The sequence below is a fragment of the Mesoplodon densirostris genome, chromosome 8, assembly GCF_025265405.1.
Source record: "Mesoplodon densirostris isolate mMesDen1 chromosome 8, mMesDen1 primary haplotype, whole genome shotgun sequence".
In the NCBI taxonomy this organism is placed as follows: domain Eukaryota; kingdom Metazoa; phylum Chordata; class Mammalia; order Artiodactyla; family Ziphiidae; genus Mesoplodon; species Mesoplodon densirostris.
The window spans coordinates 62,134,059-62,149,478 of record NC_082668.1 but is presented as its reverse complement, the minus strand read 5'-3'; the positions used below and the strand labels follow the sequence as shown (position 1 = coordinate 62,149,478).

The 15,420-nt window shown below is 34.5% G+C and overlaps 1 protein-coding gene across 1 annotated transcript in view; it reads left to right on the top strand.

Annotated features, from left to right (window-relative positions):
- Window positions 1–15,420, top strand: part of LRP1B (LDL receptor related protein 1B) — a 1,545,691-nt gene that overhangs the window by 749,497 nt on the left and 780,774 nt on the right. The window contains exons 12-15 of the mRNA XM_060105953.1: window positions 606–786; window positions 5,992–6,211; window positions 8,114–8,303; window positions 13,217–13,339. Of these exons, the coding sequence (XP_059961936.1) occupies window positions 606–786; window positions 5,992–6,211; window positions 8,114–8,303; window positions 13,217–13,339 (714 nt within the window). The remainder of the gene's footprint in view (window positions 1–605; window positions 787–5,991; window positions 6,212–8,113; window positions 8,304–13,216; window positions 13,340–15,420) is intronic.

Here is a 15,420-nt window from a genome sequence, read left to right as displayed (position 1 = left end):
TATATATTTATAGTATTCCTTTGAATTACGACTGCCTGCATCTTGGAGGAGCCTGTAATAGCATCCTTTTTAAAGTAAGTCTAGAATATACAGAAATATTTTAGTGTTTCTTTGAGATTCACTGTTCATGCAGTTCCATGATAAAAGCCTAGTCTGGGCTTTCAAAGGTGTGCTTCTGCTGGACCTGTTCAACTCTTGGCAAAAGGGCCTTCATATTATTTTGGTTATTCAGATTACATATTACATCTTTGAACATGCTTACTTTTTGAACGTATTACTAGATCATGTTACTTGATTTTTCTTCTGAGCAATCTATGAGACTATTTTTACTCTGAGAACTTATCTTTTACCCTTTCGTTTTCTCATCACTTACATTTTCCTGTTTTTATGCAGATCACTGTTTCAAAGAAAATATCTCAAGAGAGGGCCTGGCATTCAAAACAAAATTGAAAAATATTATATGGAATGATATTTGCAAAAATCACAGTATAAAGAGTTTATAGATCAGAATGTATTCCTTTTAAAATTATATTTTTTATTAAGTAGAAGGTAAGTAGTGGACACTAATGTAAAATTTCTTTCTTTCTTGTTTTTGCTTTTTGCAGATCTGGATAATGTGGAGGGAATTGCTGTGGACTGGATTGGGAATAACCTTTACTGGACAAATGATGGCCATATGAAGACCATTAACGTGGCTAGGCTGGAAAAGGCTTCTCAGAGTCGGAAGACTCTCTTAGAGGGAGAAATGTCCCATCCCAGAGGGATTGTGGTGGATCCTGTTAATGGGTATGCAACATTTGATCAGCTTTATATAAGGAAAATTATATTAGATAAATTTGGTTTTTACATATTTAGTATTAGTAAGTTTTATTTAAATCCACATATGCATTCATACATGAATGGCCTCACTGGGAAAAGTTGCTCATTTAATGATTATCTCTCCTAGAGAATGTGCTAAAAAAAGATGTCAAGATACATTGAACTGAAATAAACAGATTATATTTGTATAGAGAATATATTTACTTGGTTTATTCAGACAAGCACCATAATTCTCCATTTTAGACAGCCTGACACCAAGATAAATAATCAATTCAACCAGCAAATCAATCAATTTAATTTTTTAAATTAAAGGCTATTGAAGTTTAAAGTATTCAAAAAATAGCCAGTTTCCATTTTTTATACATTTACTGTGGGCCAGACATTTTGTTAAATAGATTACCATGATCTATGTTGTGATTCTGCACAATAATACTTTGAATTAGTTGCTATTCTCATTCTTGTTTTACAAAGAAGAAATTTGTAATGGACCTGCAAAAGACCATTTGATTATTAAGAGCCTGGATAGATATTTAAATCCAAGCAACCTGTCTCCAAGACTTTCCTCAGAGCCACTATACTCCACTACTTATTTTTTTAACATCTTTATTGGAGTATAATTGCTTTACAAAGGGTGTGTCAGTTTCTGCTTTGTAATAAAGTGAATCAGTTATACATATACATATGTTCCCATATCTCTTCCCTCTTGCGTCTCCCTCCCACCCTCCCTATCCCACCCCTCTAGGTGGTCACAAAGCACCGAGCTGTTCTCCCTATGCTATGCGGCTGCTCACCACTAGCTATCTATTTTACATTTGGTAGTGTATATATGTCCATGCCACTCTCCACTACTTTTTATTAGTCTAGGTTGGTAACTCTGTATTTTTGGACGTAACCATAGTTTCCATATAGTGACATCATTTTATAGTATGTGCTACTTGTTTCAGGATGGATTATTTTGTGCAATTTTTTTTTTTTTTTTGGTGGTACACGGGCCTCTCACTGTTGTGGCCTCTCCCGTTGCGGAGCACAGGCTCCCGATGCGCAGGCTCAGTGGCCATGGCTCAGGGGCCCAGCCGGTCCACGGAATGTGGGATCTTCCCGGACTGGGGCACGAACCCGTGTGCCCTGCATCAGCAGGCGGACTCTCAACCACTGCGCCACCAGGGAAGCCCTATGTTGTGCAATTTTTGAGAATATGTTTTCCTTTGATTTTTATTCATAACTATTACCTGAACACAAGCAATAATGTGCATATAGTAATAATAATAATGATATGCATTCTTCCCTCAGACAGATTTTTAAATATTATAGAATACTGCTATTATGCATCAACCTGAAAAAAAAAAAAACTCGTGTGTATGTATATATGTGGATATGTGTGTGTAGGTATATGAATATACACATGTGAAAACACATATTTTCCCCTAACAATATACAATGCCCAGAGCTCTGATTATGTATACAGTGGTTAACAAAGCAAGCATAGCCTTTACCCTCATGAAGAATCTTGTGTCATCTGAAAAGTAGATAATGGGCAGATGCATCAATAAATAAGTACCAAATGAACAACGAATGTAATTTCTAGAGACCAAACTGATGGAGTCAAACAAACAGGTTGATGTGAAGGCGACTATCAGAAACCTATTTAAATAGGCTTGCTGAAAGGCCTCTTTAAGGAGGCATCATTTAAGCTGAGACTTAATTGTAAAGAAGGAACCAGCCATGGAGAGTGAGGAAAAGAGTTCAGATAAAGAAAATGGAACAACTGAAATCTTAAGTTGGGCAAAAGCTTTACTGTCAGAGGAACTGAAATGAAGATGGGCTGGTTTATAGACGGCAAATGGGAAGGTGACTGAGGATGCAATTGGAAAGGAAAGCAGGGCCTTGCCCACTACCATGAGAGATATGTACTTTGTCTTCAGTGTAAATGTAAAATAGGGAATTGATATAGTCAGATTTATATTAAAAACAACAACAACAACAACTAATCTTACTATTCTGTAGAGAATGGATTGGAAGATGGTAGAAGTAGAAATGGAACCATGTCAATTTAATTGTCCAAATAATCATTTGACCCTAATATAAGTTTTTTAAAAGTGAAGAAGAAAGTTTAGTTTGGAAAACTCCATTTAAAATAGCATAATAGGGATTCCCTGGTGACGCAGTGGTTGAGAGTCCGCTTGTCGATGCAGGGGACACGGGTTCAAGCCCTGGTCCGGGAAGATCCCACATGCCGCGGAACGGCTGAGCCCATGAGCCATGGCCGCTGAGCCTGCGCGTCCGGAGCCTGTGCTCTGCAACGGGAGAGGCCACAACAGTGAGAGGCCCGCGTACCGCAAAAAAAAAATTGTTGAAATGGGGGTAAACCTGGAGGAGGAATCAGTTATGATGGACTATTCCTCAAGGTGATATCTACAAATGAACTCCCTCCTTTGCAATCATTTTAAATCTCATAATTTACATCAATAACTTAGAAACCTACAGCTCCAGTTCTGATTTCTCAAAACATTATCTCCAAGAAAAGATGAGTCCAAAGCTAAGTGCATATTTCCCTCCAAACAGTATTTTCTATATCCCTCTCTCAATTAAAAGTACCACATCCTCTAGTTAACAGCTAGATATTATGTCATCAACTCAATCAAGTTCTTTAAAAGTTATTTCACTTCCATGGCCGAAAATCTTAAGGATTTAAAAATTTCTGGGATTGACCCACCAGATAATACAATTTAAGTTGGGGGCATGATTAATATCAACAAAGCCAAGCTTAGTGCTAGATAGTACAAATATGAACAATAAATATTCCCTGCCCTTAATTATTTGAATTTTTAATTGGAATTATCAGACATGCAACACCATCAAATTCAACACATGGCATAAATACAATAAATTCTATAAAATAACTAACAACTATCACTAGGAAACAAAAGAATGAGCTAATTTTGACAGAAAAGCTAGGGGCAGACTTCATTGAGAAATTGTATTTGAACAAGGCTTGAAAAATAGAAGTACAATTTTTTTTGTCATAGTAGAAGACCAGCTTAACCTAATTTTTATTTGATGAATACCCTAAGTCCCACCTACAAAAATATTTATGTTTTCTCCTGCTTAGTTTATAGGTTGCATTTCCTATTTTGTATGTTTATGAATCATCATATTTGATAATAATTATAAGGCTTTCACAATATATCAATAACTTTTAATCAGCTGAGTAGATGATCACATATCTGGTCTCCATCAGATTGGCATCACTTGTTAAAATTTGTTTTTCTTATATTTTGTTTGACTAAAAATAGTCTCAGGTAGTGTATTGGATCACAAACAATCCTGTCTTCAAATAACAGCACAATATAAATAAAATGTTTAGAATATCCAGAATTATCTCCTGTGTGTGTGTGTTTGCATGGACATATATGTGTGATTTGGATTAGAGAGTCACAGAAAAAAAGTGTTACTATTATCAAGAGGAAAAGCTAGAGGGAAAGATAATTGCAATTTAACAAGTTATAAATTAGCAACGACAATACAACTGCATTGATTAACTGTGTTTAAGATTTCAGAAACGGTATCAAGAGAGATGAAAAAGTTGTTATTTCTCTTTTACATAGCTGATTTATATAGTTGAAGTCATTTTGCCTAACTAGCACAGGATTAGAGCAAATGGAATGAATCTTCTGTTTATTCTTAATTTGTCACAGTAATAAACCCACTTGATACAGTCATGATACAAAATAAGCATAGTACCATGTTTATTTCTAGGATTAGAATGTATTTGGACTTATTAAATTTCACCAATCTAAATATACATCCTCAAATCTAAAAAGGCATATCAACATAATTGTAAACTGTTAAGAGAATTTAAAAAGAGCTTAATAGGCATGAAAGAATGGCTGGTGTGTCACCTCCTCAGCTGTCCCAAATCTGCCTGCTTAGATCACAGTAGGATTTTTTTTTTTTTTTTTTTTGCGGTATGTGGGCCTCCCACTGCTGTGGCCTCTCCTGTTGCAGAACACAGGGTCCGGATGTGCAGGCTCAGCAGCCATGGCTCACGGGCCCAGCCACTCCATGGCACGTGGGATCCTCCCGGACTGGGGCACGAACCAGTGTCCCCTGCATTGGCAGGCGGACCCTCAACCACTGCGCCACCAGGGAAGCCCTAAAATTCACAGTAAAATTTTTAGTCATGGATACAGATTTGTCCCAAATTACCTCAGAAATTCTTTAGGGTCCATAACAGATGGGAGGCAGAGGATCTAATAAGGGTACTTCCAGGGTTAGCAGCTTAGAAAACTTTGAAGCTTTGTGAAGCCATATATGAGGTGACTGAATTAAAGCCTACACTTTAGTTAGTAACTCAGAAACTTTCACATGACCCTACGACAACACATGTGGAAGGTTTTAACCTTATTCATGAGGCAGTTGGAGGCCCCTTCTTCCACTGTTATAGCTTACACAAAAGGTTTGTTTTTAAAGGCAGATGCTTTTGTTTGAGACGGAAATTAAAGCTCAAAATCTCAAGGTCAGTCAACCTACTGTTATTAAACTTATGTGCAGCTCAATCATCTTCTGCGGGTTTTAGGGTAATAATAAGCAGCAATAAACATAGATAATTTGCATCAGGAAGACAAATTAGACCTGGCCAAACAAACCCAGTATGACTGTGCCCTTTAGAACAGAGACAATCCAACTGCCTGCCTTTAAAAAAAATAAATAAATAATTCATATGAGATTAAATAAAGTCTGGAGTAGATCATTAACTGTGCTGTCATTCTCATGCCAGTTAATCTGCTTTTTAAACACATAATTGATTATATGTTTTATCAAATGGACATTTAAAAATAGTAATGCCTCAAGAATCATTTCCCAAACTTTTGGTACCAACACCAAAGAAAATCAGGATTTGGCACTTGCTGTTAGGTTAACTAATAAACGAGGCCAGTAAGTGTCGCAGTGGTGGTCGTGGGTTTTCTGAAATGTGTCTAATTGGCTCCACTGAACAAATCTTAACTTCCCTGAGTACTTCGCAGCTGTCTTCTCTGGGTAGATCAGCATTTAGGTAGGAGAACAAATCAGAATGTAACTACATTTTATGGAGGCGCCAAACCTGAGGAAGTGTCTGTCTATATGGTGGCTGGTTGAAATGACACACGTGCGCTCTTGTTTTTAATATCTTAGTTGGATGTATTGGACAGACTGGGAGGAAGATGAAATAGATGACAGCGTGGGAAGGATTGAGAAGGCCTGGATGGATGGCTTCAATCGGCAGATTTTTGTGACTTCAAAGATGCTGTGGCCAAACGGCTTAACTCTGGACTTTCACACCCACACGTTATACTGGTGTGATGCCTATTATGATCATATTGAAAAAGTGTTTTTGAATGGAACTCACAGGAAGGTAAAAGACAAATGCTGCTGTTTTAACCCAGAGGCTTCTGTCACAGAGCCTTGTTGTGTTGTGTTAAAAATACTTTCAAGTTTATTTTTACCCCTCTGAGGTGGCTGCCAGTAGTCTCTGTGGGGTGGCTGAAGGAGGCTGAGCATTAAGCAGTGCAGCTGGCACTTGCCTCTGGGAGACCAGGCCCAGCTCACTGTGGCATGCCAGGATTTGTGGGATTTTTCAGAGAAGCTCTCAGCATATCAGAGCTGTTTGAAATGCAGTTTTTCTACATTACTGATGTTTGCTAGGACCAAGCACCCCCAACTCGGTTCAGATATCTTCAATATTTGCACCTGAAATGTAACCTATGTATTATGACAAAGTAATTAAGATTCATTTATTCAAATAAAGAACTTCATGACATTGGAACTAAAACACATGAGTGGATTAAACTTCAAGCCTATGGGTGTGAACAAATATCAACATCTTCTTGTCTCTTTTGGTAGAATTGTTGCAAAATGATTTTGTAATTCTTCAGTGAGATTGAGGATGACGTTGACTGTTTCAGCAAAATTTCACCTCTGTATTCTGTTTTATAATCACCTAAGCACATATAACATCATGAACTGGCTTTGACTGTTTAGTTAAATGATATTTAGAAAAATGGTATATTAGAAATTACCAAACTGCTTCCTTAGACAATACACTTTCTTCTTTTTTGGAAAGGAAGATTGCACAATTGGCCAAGTCCATTTATTAAGTATTCTCTTTGAGAAATATAATGTACTAATCAGTTAAGACCATTTCAATCATTGGTTATCTCCAACAGTGCTTTAAATGTCTTTCCCCAAATAAATAAAATTGATTTACATTTAACCTAATGTCACATACTTGAGGTGTTAAAAAATATTGATGATCCCTTTGAAGATGTTGATATGTACACAATATACATAGCACTTTATTAGCCGGCATATTTTAGCCTACATGGAAGTGAGCAAAGAAAAATAATAAACTGTCTCAATTATTCAACATATGAAAATTTGGTATGAAGAGTTCAGATATAAGGAGCAAAATTTCAGTTTCTAACCCTATATTATTTGGATAACTTGCTCAATCCTCTCATATTAGATGAATTGAGTCCAAAAGGCTATTTCATATTGTATACAGTATCATTTTATAAATTGTGAAAGATGAAAAAGTATTATTATTATGGGAGGTATGATTCCTATTCTCTTCTACAAACTTACATGCAAAACAGAACTTATCACAGGATTGCTCCACTGTGTAGTTTAAACAACTACAAAATACACGGGAATGTAAAGCATATATCAAGACAAGTGGAATTAAAATTAGCCAGGAGTCTTGTATATCTGTTTACTACCAATAAATGTGTCTATGTTCAAAATTAAAATTTTACCTTCCTCGCTGTCATCGCCTAGATTTCTTCAATTTGCATTAATCCAACTGAATAGAGGGATTCCTTCCACTCCCAGTGTTGTTAGACCATGTTGTATCCCTTGGCTATTGGATGAGCAATACTGCAATATACATAATGCCACTAATTACTCAGATCAATTTCTGTACCAGAATATGATACTGGAATATCATAAAGAAAAGAGATAGGGAAGAGTATCAGGCAAGGTCATTTTAATGTTTGTATTTCTTGACCATATATATAATGCCATGTATGAGAGAATTGAAATGGATGAAATGTAAATGGTCTCCTTCAAATAACATGTCCTAAAATCAGAAAAATATGCTCACATTGTGAAATCCATTTTTCAAATACACCGAAAGAAACTGTAAGTTATTAGTTAGATCATTATCTATTCTACTTATTTGAATATCAGCTTCTCTAAATATTTGGTTATGTTTCTAAAGGTCAGGTCTGATTTTTCACAATGTGTTTATATTTTACAGATTGTTTACAGTGGGAAAGAGTTGAACCATCCTTTTGGACTGTCGCATCATGGGAATTATGTGTTCTGGACTGATTATATGAATGGTTCCATTTTTCAACTAGATTTGATAACGAATGAGGTGACATTACTGAGGCATGAAAGACCACCCCTGTTTGGGCTTCAGATTTATGATCCTCAAAAGCAACAAGGTATTAAAAACCAGATAAAATTGCTTCTGAGTTTCACATATAATAATACTTCAAGAAGTTGCATAAAGACTTTATTTTGACAGTATTGCTGAAGTTTTATGATAAAAGGTGTCTAGTCACTCCAAAGTCACTCAAATCTTAGACTTTGTTACCATAAAAATTTATTATTTATCATTCAAAATATCCTGAATGAGTAACTCTAGGAATTCTATTTGAGTGAAGTTCAAGGTTTTCTCCAAATACTTCCTTTTTCATGTCATCTTCACTGAAAAAAAGCTATTATTTAAAGTAAAAAATCCTCAATGTTTTCAAAGAGTCAGTATTGTGAGCAGTGGAAAAACTTTCAGTGTGGAAGGAACATTATGGGAAAATGTTAAAAAATACATTATACAAGGAAAATAGTATTTTTTAAAGTATCTTAGTATATTTATCTGATTAATTTCATATACATTTAAGGAACATTTAATTATTTTAGATGTTATAAAAGTGAAATAATCTACCATGATATTCACTTCTTATTAAAATCAGATAATATTCTTGCATCTTTCTATCTACATGAGTTATTAATATTTATTAGGCCATCCACAAACAGCATGACTCAGAATTTAGGTAACAAACAAACAAAAAAAGTTTAGTAAATTATGTTGTAGATTTTCGGTTATGAATCTAAATAGTCACTGTTCCTTTTTTTAATACAGATATCCTTGTGAAAATTTAATGAACATTACATTTTTTCAGGGTGTATGTTGTCAGTAGGAAGTTACCTAACAACAAGAGTTTTTTTGAAGATATTTTGGCTTAATCAGAGATTTGAAAAGCAAACTATCTTATTCAAGGGCTTCACTTTTTTCTACTGGATTGAAATTGCCTCACTGGGATAGAAATGCAATTTTATAAAATAATGGAAGTACATAAACTAAGAAGTTTCAATAGCTAATAAAAGATAAAATTGTCTTTAAAAAGAATAAAAATTGGGCTTCCCTGGTGGTGCAGTGGTTGAGAGTCCGCCTGCCGATGCAGGGGACACGGGTTTGTGCCCCGGTCCGGGAGGATCCCATGTGCTGCGGAGCGGCTGGGCCCGTGAGCCATGGCCACTGAGCCTGCGCGTCCGGAGCCTGTGCTCCGCCACGGGAAAGGCCACAACAGTGAGAGGCCCGTGTACCGCAAAAAAACAAACAAAAAAAAGAATAAAAATTAATTATTTGAGATGGTATAAGTTATAGTTGTGGACAAGAAATGAAGAATAGAGGCAGTTGCCTGGATAGATCAAATGGTAATATTTTCTGTTCACATCAGCTGCCCCACCACAATCGTAGTTTCTCTACAATGAACTAGAGACAACATTATGAACAGCAACAACCCTCCTCACCTGCTACAGGCTCTTGTTTGCAGGACTGCTGTTCCCTCTAATTTTAAGGTCACTAGTTTTCTGGATTTCATTATACTAATCATTATACAGTCACATTTCCTGTTTCCATTTTCTTTAAAAATTGTTCATCTTGAATGTCGTCACTAACTCCCCTCTGCCAAATTGCAGGACATTTTCACAGTCTTCATGTTCTTTAAAATTCTAGTTGCTTTAAAGAGTTCATTGATTAAATGCAACACATGGGATGAGAAATGCCTTGACTTACTGTAAAATGGACTTGCCCTTGGATACAAGTCCTAACATTTTCTTCTTCTGAAAATCAGGACCCACCATGAAAGATTTAACAAAGATAAAAGATGTTTTCTTTATAAAATTCCTGTAAGGATTATATAACTATTTGTTATATAAGAGCAAGACTTAGAACAGTGCCTGGCACACATTTTATATTAATCAATTTACCCCTACCATTTCTTAATCAAGAGTCATATATTTTTGAGTTTCCTTCCATATAAACATTTTAAATAAATATCCAAAGGAGTAATGTGTCACAAACATAACAACAAAGGGCATGCCTCTGATAGGAATATGAGGAATGTATTCTATATTCATGAAGAATATATCTGGGGTCTCAGACAGTACCATTGACATAATTGTTCAGTGCTATCCCTTGGATGGACAAGGTTCTTTTAAAAATGCCTATTGATTTCTATTATACGTATGAGAAATCCAAGAGTAAGGCAGATGTAGCCATTCTCCTCAGAACACAAAGAGCCAGGGATAAACTGGGATTCCAATTCAAGTTTGTCTGACCACAGAGTAGCTTTATATGATTAATTTATGTAGCCATTTTTATTTATGAAAATTATATAACTATTATACATTTAGATAGGAGAAAGGAACATGTGTTTTTTTGTCATTGTAGTTTTATCATTAATAAATTTTGCATTCAATTAAACTTTTTTTTAATATAAAGAGTCCCTTGACAACCTTTATCGAACCCAGGATTCAAAGATCTTAGATTACAAAGCAGTAGTATAACAGATACACCTTTAAATAAACATATCTTTAAATAATCTACCTTGAAATGCAAAGTATGTAGACAGAGTTTATATGTATTCTTACTCACATACAAACAAGGAAATCCACTTTATCTTGTTACAACAGACATCTATTCTCATATTTGTACCTTTTTTCTACACCCACAAGTGACTGTTTCTGTCATTCAACTTGTTAACTAGAAGTTTCATTCATTCAGTTATTCATCAATTCAGCTAATGTTTATCAAACACACAGTCTGTGGCAGCCACTCTAAGGGGCAGAATAATCCTACTTCTCCAAAATATAAGATTGGGGAAAAAAAGACAATGTTTTTGGCCCCAACAGACTCTATCTTTAACTTAATTTTAAAAACTACTCCTCCTTTGTTTTCCTTGCATAGTTCATTTGTAAAAAAGTGTCTGCTGCTAAAGTGACATAATCTAGAATTTTATTTTGTTGTTTTTAGTTTATTTTTCTGTCCCTTATTGATCTAATTTTATGTTGTCATACATAAACAAGTTAGAGTATAAGAAGCATAAATCTTAAAGAAAAATTCCTGTTTCTATTTATTTAGAAATAATATGATTATTAGTATTATTACCTAGAAATAAATAATAATTCTTGTTTTAAATCCTTATCTTTTTAAGGATTATTTCTTTTTTCTAAATATTAGAGAAGTCATTTAACTCCTTAGGTCTTTAGCAGTTTCACCCGCAAACAAGAAGAAACCTACCTTTATAATTTTATCATAAAAATTGAATTAAAATGAATGTGTATGTAAGGTAACTAACCCTGGGATTGATGCATTATGGATTTTCAATAATGAAAGCTATCAATATGTTAATGAACACTTTTATTGATATTTATGTGTAAATATGTTAATGATGTTCGCAGTCAGTCATGTTTTTTTCACTATACAGTTTAATCCTGTACATAAAGTGCATAAGATAGACAGAACACCTAAGCATCCTAGGAAGTATTACATCTTTATTCCATGGTCATGGAATAAACACGGCTAAATCTGGAAGCTGCTTAAAAATATTCTGCATTCTCTATTGGAAAAAGCCTGAACTAAATTATTTTCTGAGTTCAGAAATTGATGGTGTAGCTTGAATTATTAGCTTCCTTAGCTTTCAAGTGTTTTTTTGTTGTTGTTTGTTTTTTTAGTTTTTCTGTACATAGCAAATTGAATTTACTTCTCAGAATAATGAAAAAAACTATTATATAATTTAGATCATTTCTTCTGATCTGTGGCCACACAATGATAATCTATGGGAGTGAGTTAAATACTTATTGCATAGAGTGATATTTCGAGTTTTTTAACTCATTTATTAATACTCTCTGCTTAACATATCTAACCCCTGAGGCCCAAAGTATAATAACCTGGTCTGTCGCTTTAGTCACATTTTTGACACTTGCACTTTAACTGCCAGTACAGTTTTAACCATTGTATTATTGTATTATCTGTGTCCCAGTAATTAAAAGCTCTTCATCTTTAATGTTTGAATAAGATATTCTGCTATAATCAAAACGTTATTTATTGATACCTTGGAAAATACAACATAGTATAAAATGATCCTGGCATTTGCACTGCCACTTTGGAGTGCTGGTCTATACATATATAGCACAGAAAATATACTTTCTTCCTTGCCTTTCCAACTTGTAGGAATAAATGGCATCCAAATGGTGACTACCTAAATTTTATTTACTTTTACCTACACCTTTATAAAACAGATTCTCCAGCCTCTTCAAAAATTTACCTCAGTTTTATCTGAGGGTCCAAGAGTGTCTCACATATGTTCATGAATAATACCTTTATGAATTTTCCCTCAGGCCTATTTTACTGATAGCAACTGCGTGCCTCCTCAGTGCCTCTGCTGTTTAGGTCCACTGGGACAACACGTTACTATTGTGTACTGTACACTCTCCTGGTACCAGCAAGGCTGCTCATTTTTCAGGCTTCACAGATAGCCTGCATTCCTTGTATTCCTCAATGCACTCATATGCCAATGTACTCCTTGCAGAAGAGGAAGGAAAATTCACCCGTTTGCCCAGTGTTTGCTTTCTGTTTACTTCGGATCCAAAGGCACATTCCAAGTGCTGGTGGTCTACTTTCTAAAGAGCTCAAACTTGCATATACTGGGCCCATTCTAGGAAATTGTCCTGGACAGACACCATTCTGTCCACTTTATCCTTTTCTCTCTTGTTACCTCTCTGCACACAAACCTCTATCTCTTCTAACCAACTTGTAAATTCCTTATTATCTACCAATGCATCATATATTTTCAAACATTTTTAAATCTCATTTACGATTCAGCAGGAATCCTTATTACATTAATAAATAGGTATTATTTGTGGTATATATGTGTGTGTGTGTGTGTGTTTGTTTGTGTGTGTGCATACATTTTTGCACCATGTACATCTCCTGGAAAGAACATGGGACTGAACCAGCTAACCTTGTATGGAATCAGAGTTCTCTGACATATTTTCTTCCTTCCTCTTGCAGGTGACAACATGTGCCGAGTAAATAATGGAGGCTGTAGTACATTGTGCTTGGCCATTCCAGGAGGCCGAGTATGTGCTTGTGCTGATAATCAACTTTTAGATGAAAATGGGACCACTTGCACATGTAAGTGTCTTTTCATGTTACACTCATTGTTTATAGGTGTCTTTCTGAGGCACAGAAGCAGATGAAACCAAAGGAATTAAAATCAAACTTGAAAAGAGAAATTCAGGTAATGACTTAGGTATAATTCTTTTTAGACTATAAATGATCAATGGAATTAATATCTAATACACAGATGAATAATGATAATGATGAAGTTTAGCTGAGTAACCTGTCACTGCTGCATCTAGTTTAGTGAAAATTATAAATAAGTATGTGCCACAGAAGAAAATATTTCTTGAAATTAAGGAACCTCACCATCAGTGGTTGTAAGTAAAAATGCATAGTTCTTGGTTACGTAGATATTTATTACTTTAAATAGCATAGTAAGCTCGGTTATCTATACTTGGTGGTGAAGAGCAAGAAAGGAGGCAAAAAGAGACTTCTGGGAAATTTCTACACTTTATCAAAATAGGGAACTAACTGAATTGCTTAACCTGGATTAAAAGTACTTTATTAACTTTTGCTGACCTTCCTCAATTTACTTCATCTTGCTTTTCCAATGTGACCCTTTTGAAACTTGTCCTGTCTACACACATAATGTCCCTTAAGCACAATGACAGCAACGATGCCATGCATATATTGAGTGCAATATAACTATTTCTAGAATGACTTAATCTTGAATTGTATATTACTCATGATTCTCCAGAGAAACAGAATCAATAAGATGTACACATATAGAGACAGAGAAGATGATTTTTTTTTTTTTTGGCTCTTGCCATTATGGAGGCTGACAGTCCCAAGATCTGCAGTCAGCAAGCTGGAATCTCAGGAGTGCCATTGGTGTAGTTCCAACCTGAATGCTGGTAGGCCTGAGACCCAGGAAGAGCCAGTGCTTCAGTTTGAGTCCAAAGTCAAGAAAACCAAAACCAAAACAAAAACATCACAGTTCAAGCAATCAGGCAGGAAGAATTCCTGTTACTTGTAGGAAAGTAGGCCTTTTTTTCTATTCAGGCCTTTAGCTGATTAGATGAGGGCCTCTCACATTAGGGAGGGCAATCTCCTTTAATTTGGTCTACTGATTCAAATGTTAATCTAATCAAAAACACTCTCACAGACACAACAGAGTAATGTTTGACACAAATCTGGTCACTCTGTCGCCTAGTCAAGTTGACACATAAAATTACTATCACAAATTGTTGAATAAATATTTCATGTATTTTTCCATTAGTTATAATGATGTCTCTGGGAGGCAGAAGAAGAAATAAGTGTAACAAAAAAGACTTCAACTTATCTGTGTTGTCTTCTTTTAGAGAAGAAAAGATGTGGATAAAAAAATATTTTAATGTGGATTTCTAAAGCTGATTTAATAAATAGTAACATTTGAGAAATATTAAAACATTAATGCAAAGCCTATTTATAATGCCATTATTCAACAATAAGCTTCTAGGACATTTTCATGGGGATCCTTATAATTATATATCATAGAAGTTATTTTTTCTACTACTAATATAATCATAGTTAACATTTATTGAATTCTTATACTGGATGTGGCATTTTAAAAAAATGTTCATGATTCTCATTAGTCCTTACAATAATCATATAAGGAAGATACTATTACTATCTCATTTTATGATTTAAAATTTAGACTGAGAGGTTAATAACTTTTAGAAGTTCATGTAATTAGTATGTAGAACATTTGGAATTTAGATCCTAAATTATTTCATTTTGGTGATTGAACTCTTAATTATGTTGTACTTTACAAATTTTGGATCATACTCATATAAATTATTTTGTCCCTTATTTTACTTAATATGAGCATTAGCATTTTACCATGTAACTAAATGTTTTTTGTAAATATGATTTTTAATGACTTCTTTTTAAGCTATTTGTCATCTTTTCCTACATAATGTGTATTATTTCTGATTATTATATATTATATATATATTATATTATTATATATTATTATATATTATATATATATATATATAATTATATATTATTTGTGTGTTACTGTACTGTTTGTGATTCCTTCTGTATTTTACCATATTGTCCATTGTTAGTTTGTTATATCTTATCACCTACTTTAAGCCTTTGGAATAATA